The 25,576-nt window shown below is 45.1% G+C and overlaps 1 protein-coding gene and 1 non-coding gene across 3 annotated transcripts; both read left to right on the top strand.

Moving 5' to 3' along the window:
- The first annotated feature begins 3,541 nt into the window (after positions 1–3,541).
- On the top strand, positions 3,542–25,019 carry TSPAN1 (tetraspanin 1). Of its 2 annotated transcripts, none has more exons than XM_033152242.1 (8): positions 3,542–3,678; positions 7,418–7,482; positions 15,230–15,436; positions 16,237–16,311; positions 18,723–18,821; positions 20,782–20,919; positions 21,726–21,809; positions 24,063–25,019. In XM_033152242.1, exons 1-8 carry the CDS (start codon positions 3,612–3,614, stop codon positions 24,114–24,116), a joined length of 789 nt encoding a protein of 262 aa, XP_033008133.1. In that variant the 5' UTR covers positions 3,542–3,611; the 3' UTR covers positions 24,117–25,019. The 2 variants fall into 2 exon arrangements, with proteins under 2 accessions (XP_033008133.1, XP_033008134.1); XM_033152243.1 differs by lacking the exon at positions 3,542–3,678 and adding an exon at positions 6,219–6,355.
- On the top strand, positions 20,305–20,451 carry LOC117049310. Its single transcript, XR_004426939.1, has one exon. It is a non-coding gene; the product is annotated as a U4 spliceosomal RNA (small nuclear RNA).
- Positions 25,020–25,576: the final 557 nt, after the last annotated feature.

The following is a 25,576-nucleotide window of genomic DNA, read 5'->3' as shown; positions in this document are numbered from 1 at the left end:
TTCCTTTGTTAAGGTGTGTTGTGATGCAGATTTTTGGCACCTGCAAATATCTGGGTAGACTGACCCATATTTTGTGGTCAGAGAGTTGCTATTGGAAGGCATGGTGAAGCTCATCTTTTGGCATACCCACTGTTTCCTCCTGTCTGCTGGCCAAACAGGGCTCTCATTTTCTCCCCAACAGAGGAGAAAAGGCCATGGCAACCTGAATTCTACCTGATCTGACAACAGTTCACATGCTAAGGGTAAGTGTGGTCCTTTGTGGCCTTCATAAATCTTGAAATGCCAGGGTCTCCATGCATTGTGCTTCAATCAAGCACAATAGTTTCAAGCCTGACAAGTTGTAGCAGCTGGCATGAAACACACATTCATTAAGCTGGAAGTGCAAATCTTCCAAAATTGGGACTGTTTGATGAAATAGTCAGCAGTGTCTTCCATTTAGTAGGTTAGCTATCCTTCCTGACTACTTTCTCTTCATTTTACGGTTCCACTCACCACCTCAGATGTCTTGCTTAGCAGGTTTTTTCTCAAACTGTGGTCAGCAAATAAATACCACTTCCTTCCGTGTGTCCTCCTAAAATCCAGCGAGGCTCAATTCATCTCAAAGTTCTGTAAACCACATTTGGAGTCTTGCCTGCTCTCCAGCTACATGAAAGGGAAGCTAAAATAACACCAACACCACAGGAACATAAATGGGCTCTTTTTCCTATACATTTCAGTGCCATCTACTGGAACTGGAAGAGTGAAAGGAAGAGCCCCCCCTCCCTCCCTTCTCACTGGATGGTGACAGCCATAGGAAAGATTAATGATGATTTTTTTTAGTTAGATAAAGTTTAGTTTAAACAGTCTTTGAGATGAAATGAAGTTAACTTTCAACTTGTTGACAGTGGAAACATTTGAGTTAGGAAGTTACCTAGTAAGTTCATTTGTGAGAAATGGGCTCAAAAATGATGAATTGCCTTTCGACGTTATTTTTCTTTTTCAAATGCAGTGAGTGGGTTTCTTGTGCATTAATTTACCCACAACCTGTTCTGCTTCACCTGAAAGCAACACTTGCCATACAGTTTTCAGACTGGTTTAGAATGGGTTTATTGTGTGTTTGTTTTTTTAATGCTTGCTATTTCATTTTAGGAACATATTGAGAGATCCTGTGTGCCTAATAGACTATACAGTACTGCATCAGTGGCCATATTACACCTATTGACTGATAAAGCACTTGTAGTTAGTTGACTTACTTTGGATAAAAATAATCTCACAGTAAAAGCAAAGGAAGCATTTTTTTTGGTTGGGGGGGGGGGAACCTAGATATCCATGCCAGAAAATATTCATGTGAAACTATTATGTATTGAAGTTCTCACCCTAGGCCACTAGGGGTGTGTGTATATAGTTCATTCTGCTGCAGTTTTCACTCAGGTCCGCACATGCAAATGAGGGATTGAAAAGTGACGTTCAGGGATTGGGTAACTACAGAAAGTTGTTACTGTTGCTTTGTAGCTGAGTTCTATATAAGCAGGCTGCTGAGCCCTTCAGCTCACTTCTGTTCCAGCCTGAGAACAAACAAGAGCTGCTTGGAAATCACTGTGTCTTCTGCTGTGTCCACCCACTACTTAACAGAAACAAAACCACCCCTTTCCAGGAAAGTGAAACTGGATGTGTAAAGGAATTTGAAACAGAAAGCAGAACTTGACAGCAGGCTGTAATTTAAAAGGCTGGAAGAATCAAAATTCCTATTGAAACACTTTCCCCTGGTGCAGGAGCCTTGCATGAGACAAAGACATGAGCTGGTTCGGTTGGGTAGGTGAGTAATGAAATTCTCACAAAACCACAGCTTGGCTGCCTTCATTTTGCAAAACCCCTTTGCACTTCTGAATTCTGTACCTAGCACTTTGTTATATACAGTAGTTCAGTGGCAATGGGATGTGTTGCAAAAGGAAGGCTGTATAAAGTCAGCCAGAGGAGAGCCATGGCTATCTGGCGGAAAGGGTGGGAGATGAACTTCTGCCATAGGATTGGGGTATTTGTTCCAACCCAAGCTGGGGAATTACTTGATTGGGAAGCTCTAGAGGCAGGGGCGTAGCAAGGGAGGGGGCAGGGGGACCCCAGTAGCGCCCTGGGGGGGGTGACACTCAGGGCGGAGCCCCACCCCTCCGCAATCCCCGCGTCCAGCCAGTGGCGAAAAAAGCCGCCGAAAGAGGGGGCTTTCCCCCTTTCAGCGGCTTTTTTCACCATTCCACTCCCTCAGCGGAGCCCGCAGGGAAAGGAGAGGGGCAGGCCAGCGAGGGGAATAACACCCCCCTCACTGGCCGAACCCCTCTCCTTTCCCCGGGACGGCTCCGCTCACGGAGCGCAGCGGGAGAGGGACGGGCCAGCTGGCCCCGGCGGAGGCGTCGCTCCGTGAGCATGCCCCGCCCCCATGGGTGCCGCTTGGCTTGCCGCCCCCGGCAGCCCAGCGGCTAGCTACGCCCCTGCCTAGAGGCAGAATATACAGGGCTTCCATCCCACCTGCCTGAAAGTAATAGGAAAGGGAGGTCAGTGTGGTTTTGAATGAATGACACGGTGGACACGGTGTTAGAAGGGGGGGGGTATTAAGCCTGCATACAGTGTGATCTACAGACATGTATCTGAGTCTGGTAAGGAATGAGTACAGAGACAGAACAACTATGTAGAAGACCTGGGTCACCTTTCAGGAGCACCGGATTCATTACCTTGTTCATGTTTACGAGACTCTCTTTGTGCACTAACTGCATGATGGGGCTCCATGTGATTTAAGGTGTTCCAGGCCTCCACTGTTGCTCCACTCCTTGACACCCATGTGTTGAGCGTAGACACCTGCAAAGGGGAACCCTGTGTGCATAGCCCTCTAAGGGCAGTAGATCCCTGATCACCTTAGGCTCAGGGGTCAAACTATAGATGACAGGTGTGTTTAATTTGGCTTTTATTTTAGAGTAAAAACCACCTTAGGGCAATTTTGGAATACGCTTCCCATTTAGATCAAAGGCCTGTAGTAGCAACTGATGAATTTGTCAAATTCAGTTTCAGTTTCCGGTCTTAATTATGTTCAGTTACCAACATTTCTGTATCAGTCTTTTCTTTTCTTTTCTTTTCTTTCTAAAAGATGTTCTCATCAAAAATTGGCAGCATTTTAGTCACATTTCCTCTCAATATAAACATTTTTGTGATCAATTTCATTTCCCCTAATTAAATACACCTTTGCATGTCATGTTCTCAAATGGATGCTTTTTTCTCATACTTTCCCTAATATACACAAGTTATGCCCCTGTTTTGGCCATCCCCTAATAACAGCCCTGCTATTGTGACCACAGCTACATGCAGACTTGGGCAAACCCTGAAGCAGGCTTCCAGAGATCTGAAATAGATCATCCATATGATCCTTTAAAGTCACATTTAGTAAAGCATCTCAAGCTCTGATCATGGCAGTGACCTGTTCTACACAATCTTGCTTCCTTGTTCTCTCTGACGTTTAAAGTAATTAGTCTCATTTTCCCCCTCAAAATGACTGTCCCCTTTCTGTAGAAATGGGATTTTTCTTAGGTTCAAAGAAAGCTAAGCATCCAGAGGAAGCTGCGCCATTGGGGCAACTAGCTGACTGTCAGATGAAGTCACAACACAACTGGGACATTTGGAAATGCAGTGAAAATCAACTGCATTTCACAAACCCAGGTAAATGGATTTGGTTCACTTTTATCTTATGCCATTGGCTGTCTGGTGTTTTCTGTTAAACAGGTTAGGTTTGTCAAGATTGCGGTACTACTTGGATAAATGCATATGGAACCGCCACAAATTTGGCCTAGCTAGCTTCATCTTAACTATTCTGATAGACGTGGTCTCTTTGCAGGAGGCCCAGAAATGCCACCACAGGTGACTGTTGCTCCACTCTTTCTGTGACCTCTGTCCTTGTTCTTATGAGAAACAGGATGGCTGTGTACTATCTCTAGGATCAGAGGCAACATTAAATACCACTTACTGAGGAACAAAAGCGGAAGAGGGCTATGGACTTCATTCGGGGTCTGATCAAGTAATTTTAGTACCTGAGGCAAACCACAAAATGGTGCCCGCTTCCCTGCAAGGGAAGAAGGGATGAATGAAGATCTGCATTGGGAAGAAGGCAGGGGGCAGGGAGTGAATATCTATATTGGAAACAAGGAGATGGCTGAAAATATACATTAGGAACTAGGAGGGGAATCAGATGAAACTCACCTGACAGTTGTACTGAGAATCAAAGGCTGCCGTGGGGGCAAGGTGGAAGGGTCCGCTCTGAATCATGCTGGATAGGTGCAGAGCCCAGGAGACCCCAGAGACAAGTCCCTGCCATTTCATCCCTAGGGGTGGGAGGAGACCAGCAGCGCCTCCTATTTGCCAAGGGACCACTGTGGAGGACACATGGGGGTGGGCTGCTGAGGAAGAGGCAGGTCCAGCCTCCACACCACAGCCTTTGCAGCAGCGGGTGATGCATTCCTTGGAGGTCAAATCTGCTGTCCCTGTGGATCCTGCGGTCATCTCATCTTGCTGTGTGGGGTGGGTGGGTTGGTTCATGATCTGATCATGGACATCCTGTAAGTGTCTGGTTGCTCACGGTGTTTGAGAAATAAGATGCTGGACCAGATGAGCTTCTGGTCTGATGCAGAAGAGCTGTTTTTGTTTATAGAAAGAGGCTGGTAAAAATCTGTATGCTCTAAATGTCCCTGTATACTGGGATGGGAGTGTCATTCTCCCAGTCTAGTCCCTATTGTTGCCTTTTGGGAATGCCTATTTAAGATTGTTTTAGTGTGAGCTGCCATTCTTCAGTCCCCAACTTCAAAAGGATACTAAAAATTTCTTGACTTGGGAGCAGAGCTGGCCCATTAAGGCCAATGGAGACAATTGTCTCAGGTGGCAGGGAATGAATTTAGCAAGGCTTAATCTGACATGTAGACCGTTGCACTCTAAGGCTTTTTATGTGATGACAGGGGTCCTCCTAGTGGCTCAGTGCAGGTACTGTTTTCATAGCTTTGAATTTATATTCCGAATACATTAATATTAAAGTCATAGAATCAGAGAACAGTAGAGTTGGAAGGGACCCCAAGGGTCATCTAAGGTCAACCCGCGGCAATGCAGGAATTCTGCCCCTGGGTGGGCTTGAACCACCAACCTTCTGGATAACAGCCAGCCAGACACACTGACCTGTTGCGCCACAGGAGGGCACAGTCCATGTAGAGCAAATCACTTGAGAAAGTAAAAACAAAATAAAAAAATAAAAAAAAATTCCTTCCAGTAGCACCTTAGAGACCAACTAAGTTTGTTCTTGGTATGAGCACACGAAAGCTCGTACCAATAACAAACTTATTTGGTCTCTAAGGTGCTACTGAAAGGATTTTTTTCTTTTTTCTTTTGTTTTGACTATGGCAGACCAACATGGCTACCTACCTGTAACTTGAGAAAGTAAGTTTACTTAGCCACGGGCAGAGGAAGAGGAGTGTGGGGGGAGCACACTGCCCCCGGCAGCGCGATCCCGGTGGGGTGCCATTGCAGCTGTCCCCCCACCTGCGCTGGGTGCCACACCCCCGCAGGCGGCACACCACACCCTCAGGACATGCGCCAGCCCTGCCCCTGCCTGCTCCCCCCCCCCCGGTGTTGGAGCATGAAGCTCTGCCACTGTACCTAGCCCCTGAATATACTCTTGTGGCCTGGTGGTGGTTTTGTTGACACCAGTGGTTGAGAAGCTCATAAAGGGTGTCAGGATGGGCAGCATGTCTGCTGGCATCAGTGGCAGCAGAATGAGTGGCTTGAGCAAGCCAGCATGTCCAACACTGTGTATCTTCCTCTCATGGCTTGTCATGCTCCTCCTTTAACTCCACCACCAGAAGCTGTCACTTGCAAAGGCAAGGAGGACCATGGCAAGGTGTGGGATGTACTGCTATGGCAGCAGTTTCCATTTCTGATGTTGGCACTGCATGTGCATGCGCAGAAACTCTTTCTCCTTTCCCCACCCACTTTGCTGCCCTTGGTGTACATGCATGTGCAAGTGTGTGTGTGTGTGTGCAAAAACACATTAAAAATTCTTATGAATGAATAAATATTCACCTACTGCCATCAGAGGGCAGTAAAGAATAAAGAAAACTAGTCTACTTCCTGTTGCTTAAAAAAAATCTTTTTTAAGTACTAGTGAGGTGTGGTTTTTGCCCTTAAAGAGATTTGATTGGCCTGAAAAGGGGATGCTTCTTATAGGCTGAAGGGATATTTATTATAGCCTGAAACAACAGCTGGTTCAGTTTACTTTAAAAGCTGACTGCTTTGTCTACTGGAAAGGTAGCTGAGAGTTGCCCAGGTCTTTTTCTCGAGTTGATTGTTGCCTTTTAAGGTGAGTCTATGGAACTTCTTTGGTCTGTAAAGGTTTTGTTGTTGAAGACAGCTGTGTGTTTCAGCTGTGTTTACTGGCATCAGTGTGCGAAGTAGATTCAAGTCTCTTCCTTTAAAGCAGAAAGCTCGTTTAAGGGCGGCTTGTTTCCTCCTTGAAATCCTCCCACAAAAATTACAGAGGAATGTGAAGAGGACAAATTGCCTTTTATTAAAATTGACTGTACAAGGTTTGTAAAGCTGCTGCTTTAACTGACATGGTTCAAAAAAGTAAACGACTTGGCTACTAGGTAGCTAATTTTGAAGGATCAGGAATACTAAGTACTATTGATGGTATCAAATGATATTGTCTTGTGGCTGCTTGTTTTGATTCCCTCCCAGGTGGGGATAGCAAAGTGAGGTTGAGGGGAAAGATCTTTTTCAAAGTCCTCTCCTCAGTTCACCAGGTGTTTGTTTCCCCCTGTTGCTGCTCTGGAAAAATGGCATTAACTGGTCCCCTCCCTTATGGCAAAAGGTGGTGTTGCCACCAGAGATGCTTAAAGTTCTGTTTCTGGTGTGCTTTCTTCTTCATTTACTAAAGTATCTTTCTAATGCTCTGTAGAATGTAGTGGGGAGGAACTTTCCTAAAATATGTATTTAAAAGAGGATTTGATTCAAGATAGAAAGGGATTTTAATCTAGTTGAAGAAGAACATAGCAGTTTCTCTCTCTCTCTCTCTCTCTCTCTCTCTCTCTCTCTCTGTGTGTGTGTGTGTGTCTGTGTCTGTGTCTGTGTCTGTGCATGAAGGGCATGTTGGATTATGTGTACTCTTGTATAAGTTTTATATTCACCACTACATGTGGTTTGATATGAATAAAGTTTATCCACGTGCTTCTGAAGGTGCAATTTGGAGTATGCTTACAACATTGAATCTTCCAATGAGAATTCCTAGTAAACCTGCTTTGCATTGGGCCATGTACTAACCCTGTGCCCAAATGTCTGGATCATGAGTTGGGATTAGATCTCTTTAAACTAAGAGGCTTTTGAGTTGCTGTTAATTAACTTTCTCCTTAAATTTTTTTTATAGCAATCAAGATGAGCTGCTTCACTTTCTTGAAGGTCATGATGGTCTTATTTAACCTGGCCATTGTGGTAAGTATTAACCCTTTTCGCCCTGTGAACGAGGTAGCTGGTCTTGTAAAACCCTATAAGATGCCTAGTTTTTCTTTATAGGTAACTCTACTAAATAGGTAGTTTACCTACTTTATAGGTATACTCTACTAAAGGCTTTATAGGTAACTCTACTAAAGCCCCCACGTCTGTATGTTTAAAGATCTTGAGAGATAGAGGCAATATACATACCATACATTTAAAACACATTCAACACCCCCCAAAAAAGAATCCTGGGAACTGTGGTTGGTTAAGGGTGCTGGGAATTACACCTCTGTGAGGAGTAAACCCCTGATTTATTATTTTTTTGCAGGGGCAGAAATGTGGTTTAAACATATGGTGTGTACACAGCCAAAATATAGCATAGACAACAATCCTAAGGACACTTAGGTAAAGGTAAAGGTAAAGGGTAAAGGGACCCCTGACTGTTAGGTTCAGTTGCGGACGACTCTGGGGTTGCGGCGCTCATCTTGCTTTACTGGCCGAGGGAGCCGGCATACAGCTTCCGGGTCATGGCCAGCAGGGGCGTTTCTAGCCCCCTGGCTGCCAGGGGCGGCAAGCCAAAAGGCACCCTTGGGGGCGGGGCATTGCGGCATGTGCATGCGTCATGACGTCATGACGCACGTGCACAGCGCGATGCCACGCCCCTGGGGATGCCCCCGCAGGGGAAAAAAAGGAAAGCAAAGCGGGCGCTTGAACGCGCCAGCTTTGCTTCCTTTTCTCTCCCTTTTGGCGCCGAAAGGGGGGGGGAGAAGCAAACAGGCGCGTTTAAGCGGCCGTTTGCTCCCCCCCCCTTTCCCTTTTGGACGCTTCTTTCGGCGCTGGCTGGGCTGCGCCTCTGCAGCCCAGCCGGCACCGAAAGAAGCGACCGAAAGGGGAGAAAAGCGCCCGTTTGCTTCCCCCCCCTTTTCATTTTCGGACGCTTCTTTCGGTGCTGGCTGGGCTGCGGCTCTGCAGCCCAGCCAGCATTGAAATAAGCGTCCGAAAGGGGAGAAAAGCGCCCGTTTGCTTTCCCCCCCTTTTCACTTTCGGACGAAAGTGAAAAGGGGGGGGGGAAAGCAAACGGGCGCTTTTCTCCCCTTTCGGTCGCTTCTTTCGGTGCCGGCTGGGCTGCAGAGGCGCAGCCCAGCCAGCGCCGAAAGAAGCGTCCAAAAGGGAAAGGGGGGGGGGAGCAAACGGGCGCTTTTCTCCCCTTTCGGCTGCTTAAACGCGCCTGTTTGCTTCTCCCCCCCCTTTCGGCCGCCCCTTTCGGCTCCGCAGCCCAGCCAGCGCTGAAAGGGGCGGCCGAAAGGGGGGGGGGGGAGAAGCAAAGCTGGCGCGTTTAAGCAGCCGAAAGGGGAGAAAAGCGCCCGTTTGCTCCCCCCTTTCCCTTTTGCCGCCGTTCGTTCCGTCGCCCCAGGAGCAGCAGCACCGCACACACTGTGCGCTGCTGCTCCCACGGCGACGGAGCGAGCGGCGGTGAGCAGGGTGAGCAGCGGCGGGTGGGGGTGTCAAGCGGCGGCCCCTCCCACCACTCCCCACGCACCACCGGTCACCCCGGGAGGAGCAGCGCTGCACGGACGGGGTGCTCGCTCGGCCGAGCGAGCACCCCGTCCGTGCAGCGCTGCTGCTCCCGGGGTGACGGAGGGAGCGGCGGCGCGTGGGAGTGACGGGAGGGGCTGCCGCTTGACACCCCCACCCGCCGCTGCTCACCCTGTCACTGGGGGCGTACCGCCCCTACCGCCCCTCCCCAGCGACGCCCCTGATGGCCAGCATGACTAAGCAGTTTCTGGTGAACCAGAGCAGCGCACGGAAACGCCGATTACCTTCCTGCCAGAGCGGTACCTATTTCTCTACTTGCACTGCGTGCTTTTGAACTGCTAGGTTGGCAGGAGCAGGGACCGAGCAATGGGAGCTCACCCCGTCACGGGGATTCGAACCGCTGACCTTCTGATTGGCAAGCCCTAGGCTCTGTGGTTTAACCCACAGCTCCACCCACTTACTTTAAGAAAATAGGTTTAGCACTGAACTGCCTGCTGATCCCCAAACAGAAGGACTGGTAACAGTCTTAGCTTGGACAAATCTTACTTTAAGAAATATTAGGTTTTCTCTTTGGCAGCGTGCTTCCTGTATATAATTTGTTAACAAGATGCAGGTAATTGTTGTAACAATTCTAGTGATCAGAACAATGGTCTTTACCTGTTGAACCCTGAAGCTACTGAAGAGTTTTAACTAACTACAAATACTGTGCCTGAGACATACCATAAGTACACCCTGTGAATAGTCTTAGGGCACAACCAGATAAAGCTGGAGGTCAGTGATACCAAACTGCTACCTTTATGTGTTTCCCCTACAGGCCAAATAACTGTGTGGCAGGGGAGGGAGGCTCATTTGTGGGGAACAGCAAGGGTGAAAACTATTTTAAACTACAGCGTTCCCAGTTGGATTTGCTCCTCCTTAGTTATGGTGAATTTATTTAATACCTACCTTTTAAAAAAAAAAGCCATGAGAGATCCGATTGTGAATCTCACCTGGGTGTGCCTTTTATCTCAGGATAAACATCTCTAGAGTCTGCATCACATGACCTGCTGGCATTTTCTGATTCTGTGCTGGACCTGGCTTACTGTGCCTTTCAGTGTCCTGCACAGCACATTCAAGGAATCCAGAATCTGCCCACCTACACAAGTTACAGCTATTTTGGCTCACAGATAAACATTGTACTGAACAACATGGAGCGGTTGCCTAACGCGAGGCTTGGCTTGTCCTCTGACTCTGGCTGCCTCTTCGGCTGCCACACCCTTGGGGCAAACAGACGCAGCACCACGATATTCGGTTGTGGTTTATGATCCAGGATGACGGGCGTGCCTTCATGCAATGGCAGGCCAAGCCCACAAAATGGCAATGGGTAGCTTGAACACTTAACATGACGCAAGCCAAAGTACTCATTAAATTGTGTTCTCAAGCCTCCTTCCTTGTCTCTGGACAGGCTGAGTGGGTTTTATGGTTTCTGTGGGTGTCGTGTTGGTTTCATGTTTGCCCTGTTAATAGGGTTTCTACAAGCCGTGTAGCCACCCTCCTACACACTCCACTGGTGCCTCTATGGCAACTCTCTCAAGGAAGTCTCTGACGTTGGCTCAAGCCGATTCCTTTGGCATACTCTGTCTTTTTTCATCTACCTGCAAACCCACAGGAATAGCTTCCAAGTGGCTCCCTCAATGCACTGGGGCTCTGCCTGAAGTGAGTTCTGGTGAGGTGATCTGTGTTATGTTGAGTGCCATATGGTCCCGACAGTACTAAGGAGGTTAGCGGGGATCTAGGGCTTTAGAAATCTGCATGTACATTCAGAGCAATAGTTACATGGGGTGTTGCGGCATTCCGTAATAAGTTTGCAGTTGGACTAAACAGCTTTTTGGCTATTTTGTTCTAGCTATAAGATTGGATTCTGCAGAAAGAGAGACTGTTGATGGCCAAACTAGTCCTTTTGTTGGGTAAATAGCTTAGCCAGGTCTGTTAAGTATCTACTTTGTTAGTAAGTTTGGGCCAAATTGTTGCCATAGAAACTACCTGGAGACAGCTCTAGAAGCTGAGTTGAAGAACTGTCTGCCTTCCCACCTCAACCAACTGGAAGTGATGATCTCAGGGTCTGGGTGGGTGGCGAGAGAGAACAATCCAGCAGTCTTGAGATTAGTGTCTGGTTCTCTGTGTAGAGTACAAAGCCCTGGACCCTTCTCCCCCTAAAACTCAATGGGAGAGAAAGATCTGTTGGTGTATTAATTATGTGAACCTACCCTTTTATTTTTAGCTAGTATGTAAATATAAGTAAATTTCACACCACAGATAACACCATTAGCTCCCAGTGACTTTTATTCCAAAAGAACCAAATCTGAGGGTTTGCATTTAACTATTTTTTACTTGGAGTTGACCCCACTGAAATTAATGGCCATGCCTAACTTAGGTCTATTAATTTCCATGGGTTTGCTATAAATAAAAGTTAGTTGAATAAAACCCAAAGCATCTCAAAAGTTTTGCCCTGAATCAGCTCCAATTTTAAATGAACTCCTTTGGGGTTCCCAAAGGAAGATTGTTTACTGCCCTGAGATCTGCAGATGAAGGGCAATATAGAAATTTAATAAATAACATAAATAACAATAAAATAATACACAGGGCAGGCCAGTTGGTAAGTGCTAACAAATGCTGGGTTTATAAGCAGGAATATTAAAATATAATGATTACAATAGTAGACTATGAGGGTATATCTTCAGTGCTTTCTTACTGCATTTGTGGGGTAGTGTAGAAGAAGAGATTGGGCTATAGGCATCTAAGAAGATCTGTTTATAACCCTGGAGGGCTGCTGTCTACATGGGGAAACGTCATGTGTTGCATCTCTGCACATCCTCATGAGGACTACACACATTGTCTCTATTGCTTCATTGATAGTTCGTGCTAGCTATGCCTTCCTGGCATCCGTTTGTATGGTAATCATATGTGGTAGTGTACATGCCACTTCTCTTATCTGTATAGGGAAGATGTCTTCACATGAGAGAAGTGGCCCTTAATTCCTGCCCTCAGGATCCAAAATGGGCTTCTTCAACAGACTCTGGCAAGGATACAGATTCTTGGAATGGAGCAACTTCCTCTTTAAAGGGAAGATTCATAAAGGGGGTTTGCTGATGCAGAGTCTTGAAAGCAGAGGAAACAATATCCCTTGTTGTTCTTATCTTTACCAAGCTTCTTGGTAAAGAATTACGTTGGAGAGGTTGACACTATGGATTTGTTACATTCAGGCAGTGAGGCTGCATGCTCAGTGACTTTCCCCCTTTGCATGATCATGTGGTATCTGAGCAGAACCCTTGTACATATAGATATAAGCATGGAAGGCTCTTTCCACGTGATCAGGAACCCTGCCACCTGTTGCTTTCTGATGATGTGGACAGAATCCTCTGTGTATATATACACACAGCTGTATATATACAAGGGCTTCTGATGGTATGGGGGTTGGGTTCATGTGTAAAGTAAGACCTGCTCTAGTAAAGTGCAGGTGTGAAGAATCTCAGGCACCATGGAGGGGGGCAAATACTGGCCTTCAGGTGACACACTTTACTGGCCCTGCTTTGCATCCTCCTTGAGTGTTTTTGCCTGGCTGAAATGTGTTCTTGAATTCTGATAATGCATTTTGCTTGCCTGGATGGAGATGAATGGATGTGTGTAGAAACTAGCCCTCTGTGCAAGGGTGAATTTCGCATTCATTGCTCTGCTCATTTTTGCCTCTGGCCCTGCCCCATCATTGCCCCACTGCCATAGCTGATCTTTGGCTCTTTCACCTTTGCCAAAGGACAAAGATGGAAAGCTGCTGTCTTGACTCTTCCTCCACTTCATGAACAAGGTCCTACCTGGAATCTGCACTTCAGTGTGTACTGAATCATGCCTGCCCTGCCCTTTTATTTGAGGGCAAACAAAACTGGCAGCTCTGGCCAAGGATAATTGCTTTGAATGGCTTGGAAACATTTCTGCATGGTTCCAAATGCATACTTCACTTTTTTTAAATAAACAAAGGACTGGGACCAAGCTCTCGGGAGCGGGTTTCTGATATGACTTGCCTAGAGAGGGAATCAGGAAGTGGACAAAGACCTCTTGGCTTGCTGTAATTCAAGAGACCTTGGAACGTTTGCAAATAATTTGCAAACCACTAATGATTGGGTAGAAGAGGCAGTTTTGGCAAAGCACACCTTGCCATACAGGTGTAAGAAGCTGCACCTGCGGAAACATCATCCACACAGCTCTTAGAAGTCCTGTCTGGTTTTGACACCCTTGTTCTTAACTTAGAATTAACCTGTCTTTCCTTAGTCAAGAGGAGAAGGCTGTGCTTCTTTAGCCACTAACAGTCCAATACATGTCTAATCAGAAGTGACTCCTGCTCAGTTCAGTGAGGTTTACCGGTACTCCCAATTAAATAGGATTGCGGCCTAATAGCATTGGCCTTCCAGTCGCTTATTTCAATATTCTATTCCTGACATACCGGTAGGAGCCAACTAAAACTATTTGTTGTGTGAAAAGGGGTAGGTTCCTAGCTGTTACAGATATGATAGATGAGATTAAAACACAAAGTGGTGTCTGTTGAACCTCTGTTGAACAAGGTGTGTGTGACTTGTCTTTCCCATTAAGGTCCCAATCCCTTCAGAACACCTGCACCAGTATTTATTTGATGGTTGGTTTATTAAGGGATATCTATACAGTACTGCCCTTCCCCAAAAATGGTCACAGTGCATTTTACAAAATAAAAAGCCAATACAAAACACAGGTATATACCCACCGAGAGTACTGCATAAATAATGTGGACAAAACCAAGTATATGTTGTTGGGTTTTTTTTGTATCTCTCCCTGCTGCTTCTCCCCCCCCCCCCAACAGTGCATTTGCTTGAACTCTAGAAACCAGTGAACAATGAGTTCCTACACACGTTGTCCCTCTGTACTTCACAAGATAGAATTGATATGGGAGAATTGTGATCAGGATGTTCCATTAAAAAAAACACCAAAAAACAAACAAACCAAAAACAAATAAGCCGTCTTAACCCACAAATCATAATGGGATTGTGGTGGGGAGTAAGTTTTGCCTGTGCCACTTCTCCCAGTTTGCTTTCTACTCCACAGGGGAAAACATAGACAGCCCACCCTCCACTTCCAAGATCACAGTCCCAAGCTGATCCAGGGCCTCTGTATTGGCAGTTAATTCTTTTAAGGATATTCTGGTCACATGCCTCTAGCATAGCCTTAGGTTATGAAATAGAGATTAACAACATTCTGGTACAATTGTATATGAAACAAAAGCCAAAATTCATGCAAACTTGATTTGTGGACTCTTGACCCCCTGCATCATCATGAGAACAGAGAAAAATTAGGAAATGCCCTGGAATTAATAGTTACTACTGATATTCCCAACTGTTTCCCTAAGCACACTCAACGTTGGGGTGGCTATTTGTTTTATTAATAAAATGAATAGGAGAAGGCTTGCACTCTTGACAACCTTATGATGGCTGGCTGGCGGGCAGAAGCCTACATTTCCTAATGTCCTGTGAGAAGTTTCATTCTTTTTTAAAAGAAAAAGCTTCAAAGGGCAGCTGTTGTTGTATAGAGTCTTTTATACAGTGACTAATAATAGTTGTAAAGGTTGTCTCCACTTACCTGTGTGGTTCAGGTACAGCAAACCTGCACACCTTGTGCCTTGCCAAGCTAAATGCAGCCCTTCAGCTTTGTAGGATCACCTATGATGGTCTCATGAAACTCATTTTCTGTTGCCTGCCTGGGACTGCAAAAATGGGGTGGAGGGGAAGGTGTCTAGTGCTTCAACTGACAGGCTACAATATGTAGCCTAGTGAGCTGTTTGCAGCTAGGTGCGTGCCATCTGTTGCATAGGCTTAAAGTGTCATAATTATGGGTCACTGTATTTGTTTCCACTACCTACATTTGAGGCTCCAGTACTTTGGCCACCTCATGAGAAGAGAAGACTCCCTGGAAAAGACCCTGATGTTGGGAAAGATGGAGGGCACAAGGAGGAGGGGACGACAGAGGATGAGATGGTTGGACAGTGTTCTCGAAGCTACTAACATGAGTTTGGCCAAACTGCAGTAGGCAGTGAAGGATAGGCATGCCTGGCGTGCTCTGGTCCATGGGGTCACGAAGAGTCGGACACGACTGAACGACTGAGCAACAACAACCTACATTTTGAAATAACTCTATTTTCTTTGTTTCCTAGATTGGCGGAGGAGCACTCCTTGGCATTGGGATCTGGGTCAGTGTTGACAGTAGCAACTTTGTCAACACATTTGGCCCTTTGTCCTCCAGTGTCCTGCAGTTTGTGAATGTGGGCTACCTTCTTATTGCCATTGGAGCCGTCCTGTTTTTGTTGGGCTTCCTAGGATGCTGTGGCGCTCAGAAGGAGAGCAAGTGCCTCCTCATCATGGTAAAATGCACACCTTAAGCAATTTCCATCTCTTGCCTGCTACAGATGTGTACAGTTGTGTTGCTTTTAGGAAAAGTGCTTGTTGATAAACTCGAGCACTGAAGACATTGTGGAAAACTGTCCTCTTAAAGCAGGGTTGGCTAATATGTGGCCCTCCAGATGATGTTGGAGTCTCAGCTTCCATCAGCCCCAGGCAGCATGGCCAATCTGGAAGGTGCCAGGTTGGCTACCCCTGGGTCAGACAACCTGTCTGAATGCTTGACTCAGGAAGGAAGGGATCCTAAGTCATCAAATCTGTTACCCATAGATAGAATAGTGGTACTTGGAGTTGCCATCATGTTTTTTGATCCCCACTTCCTTCCTCTTCTTGCTATGTGAATATTTAGCCTTCTCATCCAATGAGGAAGTTGTGGCTATATATGTGTTCTAGGGTGATCTGAGAAAAGTCAGAACTGCTGCACTGAGATGAAAATGTCTTTCAGTATGCTGAAAGATCTAGGAAGCCAGGCTATGATTTGAAGAAGTGTTTGGGTCTCTCTCTTGTGGGAGATCCAGGTCTGTGTCTCATCATACTACATAAGGAAGTCCAGAGCAGTGGAAAATCCCCACTAGAACATGGTGTTGATAGTCCCTCTTTGTGCCATTTGCAAATTATTGAAGACTTGTAGCTAGGTATCCTTGGAAAGGTAAGGTAGCTGTATAGCACACTTGCCCAAGTGATCCAAACAGTCCTTGCCTTTTTCTTGTATTTGACATTTTATGGAGTGAACAATCTGACCCTATGCTCTCTCCCCTCCTAGTTCTTCTCAATTGTCCTGATCATATTCATAATAGAAGTTGCTGCTGCAGTGGTGGCCCTGGTCTACACTTCTCTTGTAAGTAACATGGAGTAGAGGGATGAGTATGGAACAAGTGGCTTAGTCTTGAAGTAGCTGTCCTAGCCTGTAGATGTTTCAGCTTCTGGCTGCATTTGGTGTAAGTGCCTTTGTAAGTCGCAAAACACATGCAGATTTGCCAATTCTCCCTCTTTGAGTGATAGGCTTTCAGTATTGGAGGGAAACAAAACAAAACAAAACAAAACAAAACAAAACAAAACAAAACAAAACAAAACAAAACAAAACAAAACAAAACAAGACACACCTTACTTCCTAGCCTCTGCTGAAATAATGCTATGCTATTATTTATTTATTCACAATTACATTTAGAACCCTGCCTTTCCTCCAAGTAGCTCAAGGTTGCAGACATGGTCCTTTCCCTCCCCACTTTACCCTCACAACAATCCTGTGAGGTAGGTGAGGCTGAGAGAACATGACTGGCCCTGAGTCACCTGCTGAGCTTCATGGTGGAGTGGGTACAGTATTTTAACCCTGGTCTCCCAAGCCCTTGAACAATACTCCAACCACTGTATCACACGGCTCTTTTAGGGGAAGGTGTGCAGTTGAGAAATGCTACAAAGAGTAGTTCAAGCCAAAGTTTCTTGAAAGTTTCTTGAAAGGAGCAAAATCCCTACATCAGTATTTTGGACATTGACATATCTTAATGGTTTTTGTATGTTGCATTTGGGAACATTAAATACCTTCATTCACTCAATTAATTGGTTTTAATTTACTTAATGGTTCGGCACTTCTAGGCTGGGGAGGTACACAAATCTCCAAATAAAGGCATATGTGGCAATACAAATAGACTTTCCCATTTATTTATTGAGAAATTAAAATTTATACCAGGGTGATTTTCTTGACCTATGAGAAGAGATGGCTGCTCCTAGTTTGGACCTTCATCTGTCTAGAAACAAACTGGGTGTGATGGGGGCAACAACCATGTTTGTTTTGTTTAAAATCATTTACACTTTCAATTATTTTGCTGATACATACAGAATCATGGGTCTGGCTGATTTGCAAGAGCTTCAGAAAGATCCTTATCGTTAACATCAAAAGGGAATTAAGGGTGAAGGAAACCTGAAACCTTCCCCCCCCCCGCAAGGGTTCTTTAACTTAAATGTAAATAAGAGTCAAAGACCAGCTTTGTTTGTCACGGTTTAATATTTGCACTTCAACCTCCCATTTTTAGAACGATCTGTTTTCACTTCCTGCTTTTCCTGGCAATATATCCTGTTGTTGCTGTGTGTATCCCTGACAAAATTAGCGTGCGTAGCCTGAATTCCTTGCTGGGTTGCTGGGAATTGTAACTCTGTGAGGAATGAACTATAGTTCCCAGAATTATTTGAGGAGGAACAATGTGCTTCCAATGTGCTTTAAAATTATAGGATGTGTGCAGCCTAAAAGTAACTGAACAGCCATGTTTGTTCATGTATAAAATGGAAGATGACTGGGCCAAACTTTAATATCTTTTTTTATCTTGTGAACTGCCCTGAGAACTTTGGATGAAGGGCGGTATATAACTACTACTACTACTACTACTACTACTACTTGTTCAGTCGTGTCCGACTCTTCGTGACCCCATGGACCAGAGCACGCCAGGCACGCCTATCTTTCACTGCCTCAGTGAAAGATAGGCGTGCCTGGCGTGCTCTGGTCCATGGGGTCATGAAGAGTCGGACACGACTGAACGACAACTACTACTACTACTACTACTACTACTACTACTAAATAATATAATGAGGGGAACTTCAGGCAGTTTTACCAAAAGTGAACCTGGCTATTCTAAAGGTACATTGGGTGAGGGAGAGGGGGGGTAAGGCAGGGAAGGTGTGGGGCCCTTCTTACCCCATAGCCCCATATCATAAAAAGAATGGGGCAGGCAGATAAAAAAAATAGGCATGACTGTTTGGCCTTTAAGGCATAGGGGTTAAACCAGATTGGCTTTTAAGGCTTAGGAGTTAATAGGGTTGCCATGTATCCTCTCTTTCCAGGACATGTCCTCTTTTTCAGGGGTAAAATTTCTGTCCAGGTGGATTTTTTAAATTTGCCAAAATGTCTCTGGCTATACTTTCTGGATGAGATATAGACATAACAGGTGACTGAAGATTTGCTTTCCTCTTCTCTTCTCCTGTCCCCCCTCAGCAATATATCACAGTTTCTATAGCCTACATATAGTAAGGGTATTTAAAATGAGAGTCGTCATAGCGTCCTCTTTTTTTTGCTCTTCAGAATATGCACAACCCTAAATATACACAAAGCTCCAAAAATGTTGCTCTTTAGCAAAGGAATTCAGGTTACCGTTCTCATCAGCTCTTCTTGTTGGGGATGTGCACTGCCTGCAATGTGGGATTTGAGTTTACCAATGTGTTCTGACATGCTGTTGTCCATTATCTCCCACCTCCTTCCAGGCAGAGACTATACTTCAAGGAACAGTGACACAGTTATTGAAAAAAGAGTATGGGAAGTCCTCTGACCTCACTGCAGTATGGAACAAAACAATGGAAGATGTAAGTTGGCCCACAGAACAGCTTGGGAGTATGAAGAATTGGTAAAGTGGCTGTGATGATTGATTGTCCTTGGTATTCTGCTTGACTTAGGTGGAAACCCAAGTGCGTTTCAGGGTTGTTTTTATAGTAGCCTGCACAATAGATACCAAAGGGGACAATGGCATTCTTATTCTTGGACTCAGCCTGTCTTTTAAAACTACTGGGTGTGGCTTTTATTTGCAAATGATGGTGTGGGTACAGAGAGAGCATTTAGAGAAGAGCAGCAAGAGGTTACAAGGGGTTTTAATACATGTCAGAAGCTGGAGAACCAATTTTGAAGGTGAATAGTAATTTCAGTTCTTGAATGTTCAGGCTAGAACTGCCCAGCAGGACAGCTGAGGGATGATATAATGAGTTTATCATTGCAGTGGAGCAGGTCTTTTGGAAAATACATGGAGAATAGGAAGAAACTATATATAATAACTATTGGGAGCAAGCTGGGTTGTCTGATCCTGAAGGCTTAGTTGGCTAGAAGATGGTTTGACCCTAGGGTTGCTATGTTAGCTGAAAGGCCCATTCCAATGCCATGACACATAACAAGAAAGGGAAGAATCTTTGTGTACTCTAGGTCCTAATGCTTGGGCTGCTGTGTTAATATGTTGGAGGAATGGGTAACCCTAGGAGGCAAGGCTGTTGGATTGCTCTTGGTTTTTTAAGCCGCAAAGTGATCCCTTTTTCCCATTCTGCATTGCCATTTTGGGTTCTTTGTTTCAAATGCAGAAAAAGTGAAGAATTGTTTGGGAGTGGAAATTCAGAGAACTGAGGATGGAAGTATCAACGAGACAAAATAGCTCAGTTATTTGAGAAGTACAATATGCAAGATTGCAAAGTGTCAAGACTGAGGGGGGGGGAGTGTACAAAGCAAATAGATGCTGAGTTGTATCATGCTGCTATTGGAAGTTTGATGTATATTTCTCAATGGAGTAGGCCAGATATCAGTTATTCTGTTGGAATATTGAGTAGGTTTGTAAGTAATCCTACTGAAGTGGCTTGGAAAGGGTTAAAACATGTTTTCACATATCTACAAGGAACACATGATTATTGTCTTAAATTGTTGTCCTCAGGACCAGAGGAACTAAAGTGTTTTGTAGACAGTGACTGGGCAAATTTACCAGGCAGAAAGTCAGTGCCTGCGTCAGTGTTTAAAATTGGCAATTCCCTAGTTGGATAAAACTCCAGAAAACAAGGGAGTGTAGCTAATTCTTCCACAGAGGCTGAACATAATGGCATATCAGATCTGTGTAATGAATTGGTATATTATGTAAAAATTCTTACTGACATAGGAGTCAAGTGTATACTTCCAATACAGGTAGCAGAAGACAATCAAGCAACCATTTCAATGGCAGAGTCTGATCAGTTTAAGGGTAGAACAAAACATGTGGACATAAAGTTCTGAAACGTGAGAGAAAGTGTGAAACAAAATTTGATAAAGTTGCCATATTGCAGCTTTGCACAGTGGCAGTATCATAGCCAATGAGGTTAATCTGAGGTGCGATGATTGCTAATTGAAAAATAAATAAATAAAAATGCAATATTGTGAAAGCAAAATGGTTGTTGCTGATGTATTTACGAAATCTCTTACTTTTCAGAGACATGCTCAATTGGTTGAAATGTTGGGTCTTGTAGTGCATGATGTGTAAGCACTCTGTGTATGCACATTGTATTTACAGTTTCTAGAAAGAATGTGAGGAAGTGTTAGAGTAAGTGTGAGTCATTCGCTTCCAGTTCTTTGCAGATTCATGTCCCAGAGGGGTCATTGTTGTCTAAGTTTCATATAGTTCTTCTCCGTCTTGAAGAAAAGGCTCTCCTAATGAGACACTGGGACAATTAGTTGATTACCAGTTGCCATTTAGGACTCTAGGATGTAACGGCTATACTGTGGTGAGTTACCCCCTTTTTCTCTTTACATTCTCCTCTTCAGTTGAAATGCTGTGGTCTAATGAATTACACAGACTTCAATGATTCCTACTACTTTGAGAAACACAACGAGTATCCACCATTCTGCTGTGGAAATGTGGCTGTTTGCAGTGCAGACTCCGCCAAGGCAGAAAATATGCCAGTAAGAAAACAAATGAGTGCTGTTGTTTTTCCTCACTGCATTTTGATGTGAAGAACAGGAAATAGACAGGGAATAACCTTGTGTGTTGAGGGAAGATGCTGGGTGTTTATGAAGCCTCTGTCTTGGGGAAGTGCATCTTGCCATGAGGGTAACAGTTCATCTGCTGACAAGCTGTCAGTCTCATTGCTGAGAAGCATTCTACACAAAACTTTTGGTGAATTCCAGCTGAACTGGAATTTGCTGGCAGATTTGGGGGACTTCCCAGAGTCTCTGGGGATGAGAGTTCTGGGGGACCACAACAAATTTTAAGTGGGTCTGTTGCATTTCCCCTCACCACCTTTGATGGTTGGTAGAGGACTGTACTGCTGCCCCCAATACAGGTATGTGTATTAAAATGTGTATTTTGGTTTTTTTTTAATGGTGGGGTGTAAACATTTTGAAATATATAATGATGGGTGGGTGTCCTTTGGCCTTGCTCCTGGGTGTCGTCTATGACGACTGGCCATCTGGTGCTAGTACAGTCTAATGTCATTGGTGGCTCTGGCTAGCACATGGAAACCTCTGCAGCTTTGCATGTAGGTAATACTTTTCTCCCTCTTTGCTTCCCTTAGCCTTGGGCAGTGAGTTTTGCCAAATGATTGAACCCACCCTCCCCCCCCCAAAAAAAAACCAACCAAACAAACAAATAAATATCAAAGTCTTCACTATGAAATTCCTCCATTTCTGATTTGTGTCACTTGCTTGATCATGTCAAACAGCATTGCAGTAGATTTTTATACTATTTTCTTTTTCAAAAAAATTCCTAGGGCTGCTTCCCTCAGTTGCTGTCCGAAATACGCAAGAATGCTGGTGTAGTAGGTGGCGTTGCAGCTGGGATCTGTGTATTGGAGGTAGGTTGACTGAATGGATTTGTGCTGCTGCTGCTGCTGCCAGCATTCCACTGTTGTGACCTGGTGGCCACGAAAGACGATGCTCTCGGTACTGAAGCATTTGCCCCCAATGATAAGAAGTAACAGGTAGATGTTCTTGCTGGTTGTGGTTCCTAGTCATGTAGCCAGTGACCACTTGGTGGTCAAAAGATTACCGCCATCATAATCCTGGCACCTTTTCTTGCTTGCATACCACAGGATATTCGAAACTTGGGCCTAAAGAGAACATGAAGTGGCAAACAACCCATTTCACACTGGGCAGCATGTTACTACTTCACAGTTAGATATATAGTGATGCGAGTAGTCCTGTATGTTGCGAGAAGAGAAAGGAATAAGCAGTGCTAGGGTAGGGGGGAGCACGGGCGCTGTTGGATTCTTAAAGCAGTGTTTTTCAACCTTTTTTGGGCAAAGGCACACTTGTTTCATGAAAAAAATCACGAGGCACACCACCATTAGAAAATGTTAAAAAAATTTAACTCTGTGCCTATATTGACTATATATAAAGTAATTCTCTTGAATAGGAATCAAATAAACACAAATAAAGTATTTTATAATTCTTGGACTTAAGAGCAGGGGTCCCCAAACTAAGACCCGGGGGCCGGATGTGGCCCAATCACCTTCTAAATGCTGCCTGTGGATGGTCCAGGAATCAGCGTGTTTTTACAGAATTGGAACCTGTCCTTTTATTTAAAATGCATCTCTGGGTTATTTGTGGGGCATAGGAATTTGTTCATATTTTTTTCAAAATATAGTCCAGCCCCAAGTAAGGTCTGAAGGACTCTAGTCTTGTACCTGAGTGACTTTTTGTGACAAAGACATGAGTGGAGAAGCTCCTGAGACATCCTGACATGATATAATTAACTGCCATGCCACACTTGAGAGCCCAGCCAATGTGGTGTTTCCCTTTTTTGTGATGATCTTGTGCTTTGGGAAGTTCAAAGAGGTTGAACCAGCAAGTGCGAAATAAATGCAAAAGGAAACCTACACATCCTAATTATTCATCATTTATTAGCAAAGTGCTCTCACCCAGCTGAAAGGAGCCAGGCTTGTTATTTCCTCCAAACAGCAAAAGAATTCTTAATTAATTTATGTAGGTTGGAGATGACTGCACTTTGGGAAACATTTCCCTTGAGAGGTTATAGATGCGGTTTTGCATCCGATTTGGTACTGAATCCTCTCTCTCTCTCTCTCTCTCTCTCCCTCCCCCCCCCCGGCCTCCGCCTCGCGCGCGCCATTTCCAAGCCCCCACCCACGTCCACCGCCGGCTCCCTCCTCCTCATCTCCGGCCCGCTCTTTCCACCCCCCCTCCCGCTTCTAAGATGCGCGCGCCTACATTGGCCTCGGAACCCCACTTGCGACAAGGCACGCACGGCGCGCAGGATCCTTTCAGGGCCACGCCGACAGCCGAGGAGGCGGGGAACTCCGGCAGACCGGAGGGCGCTGGCGATTGGCCGGCGGGAGGGCGAAGGAGGGAGGGAGGCGCTTTTGAGGCAGCCGGCCCGGCTGCCGCGTCCAGGGCCGTGCAATGCAGTGCAGTGTAGCCTCGGCGCTGCTGGGGCAAGGCGGGCGGCTCTTTTCGGCTCTGTGTACAAACGCGCGGGCTGACCCTGATTGGCTGAAGGAAGGCAACAACAACGGCCGGGACATTTTTCCCATGGCACACCAGGCAACATCTCGCGGCACACTAGTGTGCCGCGGAACAGTGGTTGAAAAACACTGTCTTAAAGACTTGATCCCTTACTCCAGCTCCCACACCAGGAACCTCTTCCAGATGACTGTCATATTGCACAACAGATGTGCAAGTGCTACTGTATTGTGTGTGGAGGAGCCTGGCATTGTCCTTGCTGGACAGACTTCCTTGGCATGGTGTTGGCAGCTTTTGGCCCAGGGAAAAAACTCCCAATAATTTTGGAGGAAGATATTGCTCTCTCATATGGTGGAAACTGGTTGTTAATAATGTGGGGGCAGGGAGGGTAGCTCCTCTCAACCTGAATTGGAGGGTTCTCTGATCTTACATTGCAGGCTAGAAATTTGATCAATTCTTCCCTTTTTTTTAAAGGTTGTGCCAGGTCTTTGTTTACAGTGTTATCCTGCTTCCACTTCAATGTAATAAGGAGCACAAGGAGCTGCCTTCACTTTCTTTAATTCTACAATGCCTATGTAAAGCACTTGGGCGGGGTGTGTAGAAACTCAAGCTTTTTCTCCTCTTTCCAGGTTGCAGCAATGGCTGTAGCGATGTACCTTTATTGCCGCTTGGATGAGAAATGACTGGGATAGAAGGCTAGGAGGATCACCCTGGCAGGAGGCAAGAAAACGGCACGCATAGCAACCTTTCCTTAACCTGTTTCCACATCAATCAAACATTTCTTGGGCCTGAGGCATGCCGTGTGTGATTAACTCTTTGACTCTACCGAGCTGGAATCTGTAGTGTGTACATAAATGAAAAGTGGTTTGATATGAAGCTTCTGTAATAGCACAAGCAGCTTTTATATTGAAAGCTGGTAATAACTGAATCAAAGATTTCAGGGGGTGGGGGTGGGAAGAGAAAAACCAGCAGTGTTTCTTCCTTCTAAATATGGTCTCTGCCACAGTAGAGTTTGGGGGGCTTTCCACTGGCTTTGATACCTGCCATCCTGAAATACTCTCTAGGAGAGTAAATGGCCCAGAATGCTGCTGGTGGCTTTCAAAGGCTCCGGCTGCATTCATTTGCAAATAATAGATTCCCATCTCCATGGAGTATAAATGGGAATCAACATGGCCTTTATTCCACTACACAAAAATACCAGCACAACCCAGGAGATGAGCAAAGACCCATAAGCTACTGTAAATGGCTGGGGGGGGGGGAGACTATGAAGAGTGGTGATATGATTACTTCAATCCCTCTCTGCAGGTTGGTGCATATGGGGAGTTGCCTACCTTTTTCCTATTCCTCACCCCACCCCACTCCATGCTGACATGATCAGTGTGACTTACCAAAACCTGTATGGGTGTTTGGTTGAGCTGGCTCCACCTGAAGGGAGCCCCCCCCCCCCGTAGAACTTAGTTCTGTTGTATATTGACAGCCCTTTATTTTTTTACACTTTGTGGATACAATTTAATTTATAATCTAATTATAAAATCATTTTGTTTTGCATGTTTGACTATTGCAATAAAATCTACTATTTAATTACACATTGTGGTCATGGATGCTTTGCAGCACAGTAGAGAATGAAAAGTATTATTCGGAACATCTGTAGAAACACAGCATTTCTCTCCATTGCAGACATTTTAAGAAGGGGGAAAGGGGGAGGGAGAGGATCTTTGTTTCAGGCCCTGGAGTTGATCTATTACTCCTGGTCCTTAAGAGCAGTCCAGCTGGTGGAGGGAAAGCAACTTTGAACAAACAACACTGGAAACAAAAAGTCAGGATCATAATAGATAACTGGGGATGCCAAGTGAACTCAGGATTGACTTTAATATGTTTTATTATCTCGGGTAGCCAAAAATGGTGTGTTCATTTCTCTTCTCATTCTTTTCATTCAGATTACTTTCCATTTGATTTTGTTATTAGCATTACTCTTTTCTTTCTGTAGTGCATTAACTTTCAAAAGTGACACACTGGACAATAAGATGGGTTCTTGGGGCAGCTTCATAAGTAATGTCATGGCTTATTATTGTTCTCCTGTGTGGGGATCTTTTCAACATGAAATACTTGGCACAACAGAAATTGAACTTTGTTCTTACCTTTA

Source organism: Lacerta agilis, chromosome 6 (assembly GCF_009819535.1).
Source record: "Lacerta agilis isolate rLacAgi1 chromosome 6, rLacAgi1.pri, whole genome shotgun sequence".
In the NCBI taxonomy this organism is placed as follows: Eukaryota; Metazoa; Chordata; class Lepidosauria; order Squamata; family Lacertidae; genus Lacerta; species Lacerta agilis.
This window is presented reverse-complemented; position numbering and strand designations above follow the sequence as displayed.

Bases quoted from the DNA above. Each gene is read 5' to 3' on its own strand.
- TSPAN1 (XM_033152242.1), top strand. From the start codon at position 3,612: ATGAAGTCACAACACAACTGGGACATTTGGAAATGCAGTGAAAATCAA. The intron at 15,437-16,236 runs GTAAAATGCACA...CTCCCCTCCTAG, and splicing joins GCAAGTGCCTCCTCATCATG to TTCTTCTCAATTGTCCTGAT. The intron at 18,822-20,781 runs GTAAGTTGGCCC...TCTCCTCTTCAG, and splicing joins GGAACAAAACAATGGAAGAT to TTGAAATGCTGTGGTCTAAT.